This window comes from Eschscholzia californica, unplaced genomic scaffold, assembly GCF_041429995.1.
Source record: "Eschscholzia californica isolate CP2 unplaced genomic scaffold, dmEscCali1.0.p SCAF_1, whole genome shotgun sequence".
Lineage (NCBI taxonomy): Eukaryota > Viridiplantae > Streptophyta > Magnoliopsida > Ranunculales > Papaveraceae > Eschscholzia > Eschscholzia californica.
The window spans coordinates 4443413-4459931 of record NW_028238198.1 but is presented as its reverse complement, the minus strand read 5'-3'; the positions used below and the strand labels follow the sequence as shown (position 1 = coordinate 4459931).

The window sequence follows — 16519 nt, the reverse complement described above, 5'->3', positions numbered from 1 at the left end:
TTTGCAGGGGAGAATTTTGAGAATGTTACAGGTAAGTTCTCTCTAAAATTATCGAAGTTTATAATTTCTAGGAAGAATTTGAAAATCTTACGACGCTAGTCAAGAGGGAGCTGTCGCATCCGTAGGACGCGGCAGAAACCTAGTGTGTATTAAAAAGATAACAAATGAGGTCCCATTTCAATTTCATGTCCCATAGTTACTTTTAGTTTTCTTTTTCAAAATTATGTGAGGATAGATATAGAGTGGATGAGTGATTTAGAACCAAGAATGCTAACTATCTAGGTAAAAAGTTAACACTATGGGAAATTATTTATCTCGGAAATAACATGATTATTAAACAATTGTTCATTATATGTCAATTGGCTTTGATAGGATGAAATATGATCATAACTACCATAAAATCATATATACTCGATACACCCTAAATCTCGTATAAACTATTCTATAAGTCATTCTACAACATTGCGAACATTCTATACACACAACACTAGAACCCCCGTTATAATTGTACACACGTACACCAAATTTTTCAATTCTAACTGAAAAATAGCACTCAACAACGAATGGAGTGTGTCTACCACCCTTTGGTGTAGCGGTTGGGCACCCCCTCTTAAGCCTATGAGATCCTGGGTTCGAGTCTCGGTGACTGCAGTTTGCCATCAAGGTTTATTCCACGTAGTTTATGCAATATATAGTAAATAATATAATAAATTTAACGACATAAATTTATGATTATTAAGTTATGACATGATAAAAAACCATTGTTATATAGATTTACTTAGGGTTATGCCAGTTGCTTACGAAACCTCGAAGGACTCACACTCCCATGGGTTCTTTTACCCTGAAAGGAGACATTTAGAATGGGCTATAGTACAAATTTGGGGTGGGCGAAAGAAATTTTGTTCTCCTTTCTGTGCTGATCGGTAATGTTGCTAGAATGGATTATGGGCCCTTTTCTAGTTAGGCAGGTTAGTTGGGTTTCTTGTTAAGGAAATTCTAAACGCCCCCTCCTTCAATTCCGAGCCAACCAGTTGAGGAATCGGTTTGAATGATTCTCTTCATCATCTACTACTTACCATAGCCTTATCCTCACAAAATCACACCAGAAAAACTGGTGTCTACTATCCTCCTCACCCAGCATGCTAATTTCCATCTCTCTACCATCTTCATCATCACCATCTCCAATGGCCCTCTGCATCAACCCCACCTCTCATACCCACTTCTCTCTTCTTCTTCTTCCAAACACCCCAAAATCATCATCTCTTTCTTTGTTTAGAAGTTGTAAGAGATCTTCTCACATAACTTGTGCAAAAAAGTTTTCATCTAAGACAGGTAGATTTGACAGCAAAAACAAGAAAACTATTGGTGGAGGAGGACTCAGTACAACCACCACTAAAGAAGAAGTAGAAGAAGAATTTGAAAGGGTTTCAAGAGAAGAAGGAGAAGGACCTATTAATGGAGTAGATGATGGGTATTTCTTACCAGAACTGCCAGGTGATAAAACTGACCCATTTGAAGGTGCTCAATGGGATGCTCTTGGTTTCTTTGTTCAGTATCTATGGGCTTTCGGAATTGTCTTTGCGGTAATCTCTTTTTTCTCCTTTTCCTTAATTGAATTGTTCATTCATTTAGTACTTAAGTGTTTACAAAACAAGAATTCATATATCATAGGAAGTTTGGACCAAAGTAGAGATATTTCTTGTAAAAACATACACGCAACAGTTATCGATATTGTTCCCGCTTTTGACATCTAGGATGGAGCAGGATTGAGTACAAATATTTCTTATAACCTCGGCTCGGGATGCTCTCCAAAGTGATGTCAGTCTATCACATCTCCTACCGGAGCAGATAGTCGTCCTCAATTGTGATACCACGGATAACAACACAACCCCAACAGTTATTGTTATCGTCCCCTCTTTTTAGACTGTGCCCAAGACAAACGGGGACATGGCTTTTTTTCTTGGTGCTTGCTCCATGAGCCCACCCAAAAGGCGTTGACACTTTTATGATTGAGCTTGTATGTTGTACCTATAGCCCATGCTTAGACGCTCTCGTAAGAGATGTGAGACTATCACATTTATAGTCATGGTTCAATTTATCTCATTATTTTTGTTTCGTGAAGTATTTGGAATTTGATTTGAGAGTATAAATTGGGTAATCTTGTGGATCAATTTGGCTAATGTAATCCTATTCTTGTCATAGTTGGTTGCTTGTGGGATTGCTGTTGCTACTTATAATGAAGGAGCAACTGATTTTAAGCAAACTACAGTTTATAAGGAAGCGATCCAATCTCGAGATTTGTTGGAAGAACCAGAGACTTCTAACTCAGATGTTTTCGAGGGAAATCCAACTGAAGAGGCACCTAGTCTAGAGTAATCACTTCGACAAGGACATGAAAAAAGGCGTCGATTGGGTTCTTCTGTAGTTATATGAACAGAAAATACAACTCAAGATCAATCAAAACTCTCTCAAGGTAATAGTTCCACTTATATGTTTAAAGTTGTATTCTATTTTATTCATGTATTTGTAATGTATTAGATATCGATACCAAATAGATTTCTTAGAAAGAACTGATATTACAATATTAGAAACTTTCTTAATATTTAGCTGTGTATATGCTTGATGTTGATTTGTTGTCGGTTAGATATTTTACTTTTAGTTCCGTCGCTATCTAGATAGACCCGTTCTTAAACTTGTAAATGGTTGAAGATTTCGGTTTGATTTTTTTCCCGATGTTAGATTTATTAGAAATGCTAGAATGTGAAGTCTAGAGGAGGAAAACCCATGGATAGAAACGATATTTTGATTAATGTTGGAATTGAGACACTTCATATCCATAGTAATTTAGGACTAAACTTTAATAACAACTAAAAAATTTGTAAGAAATTAACCGACGGTAAATCTAAATATTAAACTGTTTTAGTTATTCAACTTGCATACCGTATCGACTAAAACATCATAAGACGACATCCTTAATCAGAACCAAATGAAAACTTGAAGCCATAGAAATGCTGTGGAAACTACTATGAAAGGACCTCGTTTGATCGTCAACTTTTGCCCGGCACTATGGTGGATTCTAAACCCAAAATTCATTTTCGGTGTAGTTAAAACCATGGGTGGATCTGCAATTTACATTAATGAAAGCCTTAGACAGTTATAGTTATCGAGTGAAAGAAAAGCGTTATATATGAGATTGTCGGTAAAAATGAACAATAAGAGGGTAATTAACGATGAAAATTGTTATCACGTACCAGCCGGAGAAGAAGAATTAAAGCTAGTCTCATGTGAAACTTGGGTTTCAGGTGAACTAGCAGGAGAGTAATTTCCTTGTGAAACTTGAGATTCAGGCGAACTAGAAGAGAAACTTGGTCCTGAAACAAGACAAAAACCACTTCATGTATCAGTATTAAAAACACTAAATACCGTCGAAGAAGAATTGTTATAAAAAATCCGTTTTCCTCAGTGTTTATATGCATAATGGTGTTATGCTTAACCGATCAACGATAGTAGTACCTGAGCATATAGATGTGTTAAGTTTAACTTTACAGAGATCAGGAAGCTGAAGTGCAAGTATTCTGATAATAGGAAAGGAGGTAAATGCTGTAGTTTCATTAAGCAAAAAACAGACACAATTTGGTAACTGATAATAAAGGTCAATGAGGTTGTGACAGCAGAGTCGTGCCGGTTTAGGCACCGAGCCTTGGACGAACGGAGCACAAGCTGTGAGTGCAAGCAGACGAGGCCCACATACTACCATATCAGAGCTCATCGAGGACGGGTTATATATCTCAGTGAAAGCAGTAGAAAATGAAATGAGAAATATTATCAGGGAAATTAGAGGAAGAAACGAATGAGAAACCATTAGTGGAGTATGTTTTGCTCTGTTATCAGTTTCTCTCTCTAGTTGTTGGTAGGAAAGGTTGAAGGTCACACTTCACATAGGCAATATATAGAGAGGGAGAGTTTTGTGTTTGGGGGGTGATTTTTTTCAGCATGGGTTTTGCATGCTCTGCTGCAAAAAGGTTTCTGTTTCAATTTTTACACACAAATTCTATTGGAATCCCATGAGAAAGTTTCCTACTTGGGAGGGCCTATAGGCTCACCCAACAGACAGGGAGAGAGTCCATGGGTACTTAGATAGGGCCTAATTCGAGTTGGGTTTGAACATGTCGGACTAGGGCCAATCCGAAGCCCACCGGGAGTACTACGAGATGGGCAGACCTATGACAAAATTTTGGGGCTTCCTACTTTTACCTTATTCTAGTTTGCATTATGGGGCCTAAGAAGGAATATAGATAGAATGAAAAAGATGCTTTGATGAAGAGTGAGATTAGAGAAAACAAATGAAGAAAAATGAAGCTAAGAATAATTGTGGATCAAAACACACCTAAAATGGCTTTCCTTAGCCTCCTTCCTTTTACTTCAACTCAAAAAGTTCAACTCATATGCTACATAAGTAACAACCCTAACCATCCTTTTTTTTTATTCTCACATTCCATTATACTTCTCATTTCTATATTCTATTTTTCTCCTTCTTTGCATCTTATCTTCGAAGTTTCTCCATGACAAAAAAGGCAAGCTTTATCTCTGTTTCTCTCTTCTGTATCTCTCCCCTCGCTTCTCACTTCTTTCTTTTTTCGTAAAAGTTGTGCAGTTGTGTTGCATGGTTATGAGAATAAACATCGACTGCAACTCTTGTTATAGAAAACTAAGAAAAATTCTTCTCAATATGCAAGGTAATTAAGGTCTCTTGTTTATGAATTTTTTTGTTTGGGAGAAAAATAACCACAACTATCTAAAAGGATTAGTTAAGAGAGTTCTCATAATTCATTATTTCTTGGTAGAGTTGGATTCCCATTTGGTAGAGAAGAAGCAAGGCAGGGTAAGCATATGTGGAGTATTTAGTCCTCGAGATGTAGCGATTAAAATAAGGAAAAAGATGAACCGCCGGACTGAAATCGTGGAGATACAAGAGCTTAGTAGTGACAATGATAAGCAACAATGAATAATAAATTAAAGAGTAATTGGTGGTATAATTAAATATACTTTTAGAAGCATAGTAAAGATTAGAAAATAGTCTTAGATAGACTGGATAAAGCATATGATTTGTTGTAAATATTCTCTACATATTACTATCACACACACAAAAAAAAAATTTAATCATGTTTCTGTCGAGATTATGAATTAAATTTGCCGCTTAACTTTTTATCTAACAAAAGCCCAATAATCATCATGGTATGACATTTAATGAATCCAAAATTATAGATATCAAATTATCCACAGATGAAGAAAGGTTTTTTTCTTGAATATTAGTAGTTTTATTACATATTTACATGAAGCCCTATGCCCTTTGCCTTTTTTAGGTTCCTCAAGTGTATGTACTTTGTTGGCTTGTCCTTGGCCAAGCATGATGGGTTTCTTCAATCATTTGAATGTGATTTTTCTCCTCTTTCTCCAATAACAAACTTCCACCCTTTCACCATTTAAAATGTTGTTGTACCATAATTATTTTTTCTAAACTTTTGAAGAGTTTTTTGTACATAAATGAAAGAAAAAAAATCAACTCTGTATAAACGAGTTGGTCATTTTAACATACAAGCCTGTCACAAGCGAGAGCAGTTTGCGAGTGTGTACACACAAGTTGGTTGTCTTAACATACAAACCTGTCATGCGCTGGAGCAGCCCGCGAATTGTCTCCGTATAAATTTCTCATCGCCCTTGTTTGAAAGAATTTTATGTATAGACGTGACAAAACTAAAGTGGCCGGATTTTGTTGCTAAAATTATATACGGAGTCATATAATTCTGAAACCGGACGTTCCAACTCGCCGAGTTTCCCTACCTCGAGCGCTCGAGCTGAAGAAGACATAAATGGGGATAAGATATTTCCCACCCCATCAAAACCCGAAGACTTCTTTTGGGAAATTAGGTACTCGTATTTCCCCTTCTTTGTAAACAAACTCAAACCCTAACCCTAGAATTCCTACAACTCCGATGGCCGGCGATGAATTGGATGTTCGAAAAAAGCACCAAAGATCTCCCGAAGATGGAATCGAGGAAGATCCGAAACGTCGGAAGCATGGTCACCGTCGCAGCAGCCACCGCCACCATCATCATCACCGTCGCCATCGTAGCAGTAAACACGACCGTGAAACCAAGAAAGAAGAAGAAGAGGAAGTCGATCTAGCTACCCACAATTCTCTTCCCTTAGTTTCAAACTCTAATCATCAACCTACCGAGGACGATAAAGAGGAAGGTGAAATTCTTGACGAGGAAGATCTTGGTGGTGCGGATGCTTACTTAGAGAAAAAGAAACCGGACTCTGATGTCGAATCAGGTGAAATTGAGCCCGACGAAGTTCTTGACAAATCGAATCATATAAATCTGGTAATGAGCTTTCCCCTTTATCGGCCTAATCATATTATTTTGCTTCATCTTTTATTTGCTTTTTAATCCTCAACTTGAATTTGCATATTTGATTGAGATATAGTTTGAATTTGTTAGGTAAAGTTGTGAACTTTTTTCAACATATTCTTAAAAATATCAGTTTGCTCAGTTTTGATTCGAGCTCTTTATGTCAGTTTTCTTCATGTGTTTGTTACTGAAGTTCTCTCACTCCCATAAACTATTATGACACAGTTGAATTGCTAATTGCTATTTATGTCCAAAGTATTTTGTAGTGCAATTTCAGGCGATGTTTAGATAGGCGTATTTTTGAAGGGTGATGCCGTATTTTGTAAGACCCACTTTCATGCTTGTAGAGTCCAGAACTTGTTTTGCTCCAAGTTGTTGAATTACTCTGGTGCAGAAGGATTAATTTGTTTTATTTTGCAGGGGAGTAGTCTTAACAGGCCTGTGGAGGATGACAAGATAGCAAGAAATGGAACCTTATGTGCTAGTAACAACACTGATATTGGGCCTCACGAGAATATCACTATCGATAATGAGGCTGATACTCCACAAGAATCAAATGGTGAAGGCACCGCATATGAATCAATCAAGTCCAGGGAGAGAAAAGTGAAGAAGCGGCGTGGTGAATCATCTCCCTCTCCTAGTTGTGTCAATGGGGATATTGATGACAAATCTCATGTGGGAGACAAGAGAAAACATGGAAGATCCTCCAGGTCTGCGAAGAAAGGATCTGAAAAGGAAAAGAATCATAAGGACGTTGAAACAGATGTTTCAATAAGACATGGGAGGTCGAGATCTCCAGTAGGCAGGGAAGATATTGACTCAAAAAGGCACAAGAAGGTTGATCATCGTTATACTACAAGCTATCATGCTAGAGGTGCTGAAGAGAGCAACAAGTCTATGTCCCCTGAAATTTCAGGAAACAAGCACAACTCTTCTACACTGTCCCCGTCTTTTGATAAATATAGAGATGAGGGCCAAAAGAGGAACCCAGCAAGGCCTGATAATGAGCGAGAAAGGGAGGTAACAGCCTCTACTGATCGGGTTAAACCATTCCTTCAAGAGAAGGCTAAAAATGACTCTGACCTTGAAAATGTTGGTTTGTATAGTAGGGAGGATAGCCTTAGTAATTATAGTAGGCAAAGTCGGCGGGAGGAAAGGCATGGCAGTCTGGATACACGGGTGGGGGACAAAGATAGAGAGAGGCACGGTAGTCGAGACATTCGAGATAGGGAGAGGCATGGTAGTCGAGACATTCGAGAGAGGGAGAGGCATGGTAGTCGAGACATTCGGGAGAGGGAGAGGGAGAGGCATGGTAGTCGGGACATTCAGGAGAGGCATAGTAGTCGGGACATTCCGGAGAGGGAGAGGCGTGGTAGTCGGGAAATACGTGAAAGGGAGAGGCACCCAAGCTTGGACATACGGGAGGGAGATAGAGAAAGGGAGAGAGGTGGTAGTCGGGACATTCGGGAGAGGGAGAGGCATAGTAGTCGGGACCTTCGGGACAGGGAGAGGCATGGCAGTCGGGATATTCGGGAGAGGGACATAGAAAGAGGGAGGGATAGAGACAGAGGTAGGGAAAGGGAAAGAGAGAAGGATGCAGAAAGGGTCAGAGACAATGACATAAACAGAGATAATGATAGAGATAAACATAGAGGTAGAAATAGGGGAAGGGATTGGGACAGGGAAAGAGAGAAGGATATGGAGAGTAATAGAGGTAGGCATAAGGATTACAAGCGTCCAGAATACGACTACTCAGAGCGTCGCCGTGAAAGAACAAACACAAAGGGTTCAGAAAATACACCCAGTTATATACATGACGATTTGGAGGCTGATAAGGAGAGTTCACAACGGTATGTCTTCACCTTATTTGAAGTGACTAATTAACTGCAGGTATATCTCAAATTTAATTTGTAAGTATCTTCCTTTCAGGGATGCAGATGAACAAGACGACTACGAGGAAAGGGTTGCACTCAAACTCGCGGAGCAGGAGGAGGAAGATATTGAGAAAATTAAGGAGGAAAGCAGAAAAAGAAGACAAGCTATTTTAGAAAAATTTAAGCAAATAGAGTCACAGCAAAAGGTTGAATCTCCTTCTGAGAAAGGTATCTTCTTGCTACTTACAAACTTCCTACAATAGTGCTTAATGCTAATTTTGAATTTTCGTATGCTTGCAAGTTCGCTACATGCTTTAGTCATTTCTTGGTTTTTGGTACTTGCACCTAATTTCATTGATACCTCGAACAGAGCAAAAGGTGCGTGTTACTGAAGACAAATCTGTAGCGAAGTCACCTCTCTCAAAAGCTGTTGGCAGTGTTATTCCTGAAGGTCTTGGGGCTAAGAATGATGGTTCAGATGTTGATGTCGTCGATGGGATATTCTCAGTGGGTAAATCACCTCAACAAAATGGAACTTCAGCTTCTAAGAGTACCCAAGGTGCTGGGGGATTGGGCGATGGAACACCCAAGGTTAGTAAATTACTTAATACTTATTTACTAATTATTCAGAATTTTGTAGATACAGTTGGTTTTGAAAGCATTTAATTAATGCGTGCTTTTTCTGGAACCTTTTGAGTCATGATATAGGCTTTGTATTGTGCAGGGTGAGAGATCGGCAGATATGTTTTGTGACGATATTTTTGGAGAATCACCAGCTGGAGTTCGTAAAACGGTAATAATTATGTTACTTCTTTCCTACCACTTTTGCTTGTAGTTGTAGACTTGAATCATATTGGGTGGCAAAAAGTAAGACCACTAAACAAGCTAACTTCAATTAGGAAATCATTTACTCTTATTGTCGCAACATGATGTGAAAATGGATTTTTGTAGTAGCATTTTTGTCTGTATTTCATTAGTTAATGATTTAATACTGTACGCATGTACTCATTTGTACAATTTATCAACAAAGTGACATTTACATGTAGCTTCTATGTTTTTGGCAGGGGAAAGGAGATACCTTACAAGTGGAGAGAAATGGCGTTAATGACAATTGGGACGATGCAGAGGGGTACTACAGTAAGTATTTGGAGAAATTAAATCTCTTTTCTGTTGCTTTATATTTGTGAATTTCTTAATATCTTCCAATTTTTTCTCTTTCCCTATCCTATTTGTGCTTAGCTTGTAGGAATATTTTTCGTTATCTTGCACATTTCAAATCCGATCTCTTACCTTCTTCATATGCTAACAGCATGCCTCTTTTTTTCTGATTGTATTACATGATAACATGATCTCTGTACAGGCTATCGATTTGGAGAGATACTTGATGGGAGATACGAGGTTATTGCTGCTCATGGAAAGGGTGTTTTTTCTACTGTAGTACGTGCTAAGGATCTTAAGGCTGGAAAGGATGATCCTGAGGAAGTTGCAATAAAAATCATTCGCAATAATGACACTATGTGAGTTACTCAGACAGTTTTTACTAATGCATTTCTGTTATTCATTTAGTTTTTGACTGCTGATTGAGATAGCTGTTATGTAAAAAAGGTACAAGGCTGGGCAGGAAGAGCTAGTTATACTAAAAAAGCTAGCTGGCGCAGATCCAGAAGATAGGCGTCATTGTGTGCGATTTCTCTCCAGTTTCAAGTATAGGAATCATCTCTGTTTAGTTTTTGAATCACTTCATATGAATCTTCGTGAAGTTTTAAAGAAGTTTGGTCGTAATATTGGTCTCAAGCTAACTGCTGTGAGAGCGTATGCAAAGCAGCTGTTTATTGCACTGAAGCATCTCAGAAACTGTGGGGTTCTGCATTGTGATATAAAGCCAGACAATATGCTGGTAAGTTGGGTAGTAATTTCATGTTCATAGGTTTTCTTTCTTATACGATCACTTGGGGAACAAGTGTACAAATCCAAAGATTTTATTGTATTATCACAGGCTTACTTACTGTTGTACATGTTGCTGAATTTCAGGTCAACGAGGCAAAAAATTTGCTAAAATTATGTGATTTTGGTAATGCTATGTTTGCTGGAAAAAATGAGATTACGCCATATCTTGTCAGCCGCTTCTACCGTGCACCTGAAATAAGTGAGGCCAACCCTTGCCCTATTTCTGTTTATTACGCGTTTTGCGAAAATTTGTATGATTACTCAGATCTCAAACTGCACCACATGAATTTTCTTCTTGCTTATATGGTTCCAATTTTCTGCAGTACTTGGCTTGACTTATGATCATCCTTTGGATATTTGGTCTGTTGGTTGCTGCTTGTATGAGCTTTACTCTGGGAAGGTGCTTTTTCCTGGTCCATCAAACAATGACATGCTTCGCCTTCACATGGAATTAAAGGGTCCTTTCCCAAAAAAGATGCTTCGTAAGGTACATTCTCAATCTACATGCATTTTTTCATGACAAGGATTTCCTCCAACATTGGGCCTCATATGCTTTTATAATGGCGTAGTCTTTCAAGCCTGGACTCCTTTTTTTGGTTCAGTATTTATAGCTTTTCTTGACTCTTACTTAGATATGCCATAAAACTGTGATGATTGGTTGATTACCTCCTACAATAAATGTTGATATACTTCCCCTTTTTATTACAGGGAGGATTTTCTGGTCAGCATTTTGACCAGGATATGAATTTTCATGCCACTGAAGAGGATCCCGTGACAAAGAAGGTGAATATATCTAATCTACCAATGTTTAATATTTACTTCGGAAGTACATTAGATGCATAGTACTATAACCTTGCATTTCGCACTTTTTTAGGCGTTTCTTTCTTTTATTTTGCTGCAGACGATAAACAGGTTAATTCTCAATATTAAGCCAAAAGATATGAGCAACATGCTGGCAAGCTCCCCTGGAGAGGACCCAAAGATGGTAGCAAATTTTAAAGATCTGTTAGACAGAATCTTTGTGTTGGACCCAGAAAAGAGGATGACAGTATCTCAAGCATTGAGTCATCCATTTATCACGGGCAAGTGAACAAAAGATGCTGATTTTCTAACTCCAGAATGCTGTTGAGTTAGATACATGTACATTATGATCTTGATTTATATTCAGCTGCTTTCTAATCATTCGGCATTTACTTGTCTTACCTTTTGCACTTCGCCCAAGAGCTTGGCGTGGAAAACTTGCGAATGATGTTTGGTCTGAAGACCTTCGTAACTCCTTCCTGGCGTTCTTTCGGTGGATGTATTCTATTTCTATTGTAAGACAACTCGCCGAAGGCGTTTTTTTTATCTCTTGTAACTTTCTTGATGATGGGTAATCTGAAAATTTACATTTCTATATCTGGAGTTCTTATTTGCTTTTGGAGTTTGAAGATATCCTGAAACTATTTAAGGTTTTAATGCATTAGGAATTTCATAATATCCTTTGGGCTGTGAAGATATAACCTGTAAATGTTTCCTGCTTTGTTTCATCATTGGGTTGATTTACTTTTTCTACGCGTCGCTATTTCTTCTGATTTAATGCGTCGTTGTCTAGTTCTACTTGCATTTACCGAATTTGTTAGGGTTCTGGTGAGTCTAATTCTATCTTTCATTCAGGGTTTCTTCCAGCTTTGAGGCAACCAACCAGTGCTTTAGATGTACTAGAAGGCAACCAAAAGAAGGTACCCTGGTTTGCTTATTGGGCAGCTTAACAAATTGAAATATCTTAACTGCTCAGCTATCTTCTAATATATTTACAAGATCTGACTAATAACTTATGACTTTTAATCAATTGTTTATATGATACCAAGTTGTTCCTTAGTATCATATTTTTCCTCTGAGTATTGATGTTCTTCGGTCCAGACTAAAAGACCCGGTCATACAAAATTGAATGCCATGCATTTAGTATTATTTATGACCGTAGACACATTTTTTCTTAGTTAGCCCCGACTTCGTTTTAGTTTTGTAATATTATTTCGAACCATCACATCTGATCCATGATTTGGTCGTTATGGAGGCATTCCTCTGGAGATGGATGGTTGCGGACGTGGTTGAAAATTGAACTTGGTAAGCACACTGTTCAGTTAAAGTTTATCTATCTTGAATATTTCTTTTTTGGAGTACGTGATCAGCCATTTCATTGTCAATAATTTTATGTTTAGAAGCTGTTAATTTAATATGAATTCTGACTGATCGCTTTGTATTTTTGTTCCTAGGTGATGTTTCCATGAGTCTCTTGAAGCCCTGTAAGTTTTTTTTTTTATCTTTCGGACCAGCCATTGCATCATTAATTGCGCACTATAGATCTAGCTACCTAGTCAGGTAAACTTGTTTTACCTCTTTTTCCTTTTAAGATCGATGATACCAGATACTCTTACCCCTCACCCCTTGCATTACCGTGTACCAAATTCCTTAACCTTTTCTCGGTGAGTTAGTGATCGGGTATCCAAACTTGGCGTTCCAGGGTTTTCAGACTCAATTAATCCAATTTCAGTGTAAAAAATCTTTAGAAGTTTCGCATGTTCAGTAGTTATTTGGGAACTTTTCTAGTTAGCTAGTTAAGATTTATTGTAGAGATAGAATGTTCAGGAGTAGGTCTATCTATTATATATGCATCGTATTGTACATATAGTTTAGGAATATTTCTAAACGTATTGCAGCAGAAAATACCGTACCGTAGACATATACCCCTAACTACCTGATACCGACATGGTGGTGTGTCGAGTATCGCGTATAGGTGCCCGTACGACATATCGGAGCAACCTGCTTTTTATGTAATATTGCTTTAGATCATTTAATACATTCTTCCAGTGACAGCGACACAATCCTTTGGGTTGAACTCGAATATGGTTGAAAATATTACACAGAGACTACAGAAGTTCAGTAAAGAATTATATTTTGAAAATTTGAAGCCTTTACTCAACCAAAGCCCAGTTAACTTGCCTGAATCCGAATTTGGTCATGACAAATTTCTGTATAGATCTATATACATATGTAAACTATTTTATTTTCTTTGAAGTTGAGTAAGTGTTGATGTGCCTGAGATTTAAGACTTTGAAATTTTGTTGTTCTTCGTGGAGATTTCAGACTAATATATGTTGACTCACTTAATAGTTGAAGTCAAAATTTGCATGCTTTCCTATATTTCACTATTACAATTTGATTTGCGGTATGCCTACTGTGTTTTTACTTAAAACACCTTGTTGGACCCATGGTTCAAAATGCTACTATTGGTGAAAGAGTGAGGTAGTGTTTATTCTCAGGTGAAGACGTCTCATCTGCAATTTGACTCGAGGTCTGATTATAGCAGGAATTCAGATTGTTCTTCTTTGACTTGTGATGTGTGACTCGTCTTAGATTAGGACTATAACTGAAAAAGTGTCATCTTAGAAAGTTAACTATGTACCGTGAAATATCTATAAAGCTGTGGTGTCTTGGTTGGCCTTGGAAAGGAATGGGTTGCCAGGAATGTTAGTCCCATGTAATCTTGAATATTGTCTTTTTTTTTCGCGCCGGTGGATTACTTGACAAGTCCAAGAAAATGGAATTGCAACTTCGGTTTGGATTTCAGATGCATAATTTCCCATAGGAAAATGGGTTGTTGATCTAAAAACAGATCAACCAGGGGTGCGTTTGATTTCTCCTGAGTCCCTTCTCTGGAAACTGTAATTTCCCCCATGTCTGGTGTTTACTTGGAAAAATAGTTTTTTCCTGGCACAAATTTCCTACTTTTATGTGGTTTCAAGGCCAAAAGACGTCAAAATGTGGTCTTATGATATTTTCATGTCTTGTGTAAGTGTCCCGACCCAGAGGCTGGCTGGTAATTTCACCTTCAAAAGTTCTTATCTTACAAACAGAATTAAGATAAATATGTTGTCGGTAGAGAAGTCTAATGTAACTCAATTATGTATTTTTTTTTAGTCGTAGCTTCCAGTTTCCATTTCTCTTAGTGGGGTCAGTGGGTAACTTGTAAAATTGAAGAGACAATATGGTTTGATCTTAGTGTCGTTTTTTAATTATTTGTGTACAGTAAAACCCTCAAGCAATAGTTTCCTTTATCTTGTTTATGAGATTGATATTAACTATAAAGGCTCTTTTGCGAAGTGCAAATGAAGTACAAATGAAGTGTACTCTGGTGTATGATGTTTTAAATTAAGTGGCAAAACCCAAAAGTAATCTATTCTTCTTTCTTATGGAATTGATTATGACTCTTAACACAATTTTTCATTACTTAATTGCTCTGAACAAGAAATGTGTTTACTTAATTAAGCGATTGTTTTAAGAAACCTCATCTAGACTTGTGCAACTATTGGGTTTAGTTGTAGAATATAGAAATGGTTATAAACCAGTGCGTAAATGTGCGAACAATGGGACATGGGATAGTTGAGATCTGCTAATGTGGTGGTCGAGGCCAGCTTATCTCCTAGTCTAATTTGTTACAACACGTAATGTATTATAAATTTGCTTCCAAAATCTAAAGAGACATTGAAATGGTATTTGTTGACAATTTCTTACTAAAATATGTAGTTTGGTGGTCTTGTATGTAAGAATTTTCAAGAAACAAAAAGGCATAAACCAATAATACTCCTTAAGCAAGCACTTCCACCTTGCGGGGTTTTCCTAATTAAGTTGCTGTTTGTTTTTTCCATATCTGAAATCTAAATTGGTGGCCATCCAAGTTTAAGATGTTTGTTTTGTTTTGTTTTGTTTTTTTTTTATTATTTTGGTAAGATCTGAAATTTGGCTGAATTTTGTAGATGTAAATTGAAAAAAGATCTATAAATTTTGGACTTCAAAACAAGTCTGAAACACGACTCAAATATTTGAAATTCTCCAGATGACTGTTATGCCCCCATGATTTAAAAAAAATACTTTCTTCATAGGTAACATTTCACCACTGTCAACCTACCTCCATTGCCGACACCGACCACAAACACCACCACTTGATAGCACCACCACCACAAACAACACCACCACTACAAACACCACCACCGCCACCACTACAAACATCACCATCACTACAAACACCACCACCACCACAAACACCACCACAAATCCATCACCAAAGGACACCACAACAACCGTAGGAAACCACCACCAGAAAATATTAAACTTCGCCGATCTTCGGTGTGAGAAATAGAGAGATAGATTTAGATTTTCGGGTAAGGGACTGAGAGTGACCTCACCGGTGTTTAATTAGACAGAGAGAGTGACGGAGAAAGATCTCACCCAGTTGCTGTTCATGAGAGAGGGTGTGAGAGAGAACTTGTCAGATCTTTGGTTTATTGTTAAAGAAAAAGAGACTAATAGAGAGGGATGACTCAGTCTCGTCGGAGTCGGAGAAACTGACCGAGAGAGAGACTGGAAGAGGAGGAGAGCGGCAATAGAGAAGTGGAGAAATAAAGGAGGAGGATTTAGGGTTTCTTTTTATCCAGATAAAGAGTTTAGGGTTAAAATTTTTTTTTTTGTCTAAAATATCTAATAAGGGTAATAATGTCAAAGCTTTTAGTCAGATCTACTAATTCAGATATAGAAAACAAACATCTAACTTGAAAAACAATTCATCAAATTCAGATTCAGCAAATTTAGTTCAACCAATTTCAGATTCAACAATTTCAGATTCAGACATAAAAAAAGAACAAACAACACCTAAACCAAATTTAATTTGTGCTTGATGACAAAATATAATATCGTGTTTTTTAGGTGAGAAAGTTTTGTTCCAGTTTATTGGTGTTTATCCATTGCCCGAAAATCAAACTAGACCTAAAATTGAGGTGCTTCAGTCTAGCAAGACCGCTCGCTGCTATGGAGGAATTTTTTTTTTGTTTCTCCAAATTTGCACCTTCATTTCTTCTTCACATCGTTAAGTGACATTGTCCACGATTTTTAACATTTTTCTTTTTGAAATGTTTTCTCTCTCTTTTTTTTCCACTTCCGACCACCCATTATTTCTTTCTCTCGGGTTTGAGTCGGTTGAAACCTAGGGTTTAACAGAGAGAGAAGCAGAGGAGAAAGGAATTGTGGTAGGAGGTGGTGGCGGAGTTGGGAAAAAATAAAGAAGAAAAAATTTTGTTGTCGTGAAAAACTGACAACACTCTATTTTCGTTTAAGATATTATACTTTTTGTTACCTCATCAAGCCGACTTAAAATAACTTGACATAATTAATAAAAAGAAAACAATAGTTTTGTACCAAATTATGCAAACCCATATTTTTGTTTTTTTTGTTGAGAAATTAATGGAATAC

At 37.4% G+C, this 16519-nt stretch overlaps 3 protein-coding genes across 6 annotated transcripts; 2 read left to right on the top strand and 1 right to left on the bottom strand.

Moving 5' to 3' along the window:
• The first annotated feature begins 772 nt into the window (after positions 1-772).
• On the top strand, positions 773-2602 carry LOC147563426 (AT-rich interactive domain protein). The gene is made up of 2 exons (XM_086637685.1): positions 773-1583; positions 2203-2602. Exons 1-2 carry the CDS (start codon positions 1140-1142, stop codon positions 2374-2376), a joined length of 618 nt encoding a protein of 205 aa, XP_086493811.1. The 5' UTR covers positions 773-1139; the 3' UTR covers positions 2377-2602.
• Positions 2603-2787: 185 nt separating this feature from the next.
• LOC147563425 (Bifunctional inhibitor/lipid-transfer protein/seed storage 2S albumin superfamily protein) lies at positions 2788-4042 on the bottom strand. Its single transcript, XM_086637693.1, has 3 exons — positions 3514-4042; positions 3252-3371; positions 2788-3122 (listed from the first exon to the last, which is right to left on the bottom strand). Exons 1-3 carry the CDS (start codon positions 3860-3862, stop codon positions 2977-2979), a joined length of 615 nt encoding a protein of 204 aa, XP_086493819.1. The 5' UTR covers positions 3863-4042; the 3' UTR covers positions 2788-2976.
• Positions 4043-5735: 1693 nt separating this feature from the next.
• Positions 5736-13415, top strand: LOC147563424 (Protein kinase superfamily protein). 4 transcript variants are annotated; one of them, XR_015224009.1, is made up of 16 exons: positions 6315-6386; positions 6670-6735; positions 6834-8263; positions 8343-8515; positions 8658-8878; positions 9012-9080; positions 9352-9424; positions 9648-9804; positions 9893-10184; positions 10319-10433; positions 10558-10721; positions 10943-11017; positions 11136-11550; positions 11891-11955; positions 12291-12340; positions 12490-13415. XR_015224009.1 is itself a non-coding variant. In XM_086637672.1 (13 exons), exons 2-13 carry the CDS (start codon positions 6724-6726, stop codon positions 11322-11324), a joined length of 2970 nt encoding a protein of 989 aa, XP_086493798.1. In that variant the 5' UTR covers positions 6315-6386; positions 6670-6723; the 3' UTR covers positions 11325-11632. The 4 variants fall into 4 exon arrangements, 2 of the variants coding, with proteins under 2 accessions (XP_086493790.1, XP_086493798.1); XR_015224004.1 differs by lacking the exon at positions 6670-6735 and having other exon boundaries at positions 5740-6386; XM_086637672.1 differs by lacking the exons at positions 11891-11955; positions 12291-12340; positions 12490-13415 and having other exon boundaries at positions 11136-11632.
• The last annotated feature ends 3104 nt before the right edge of the window (positions 13416-16519 follow it).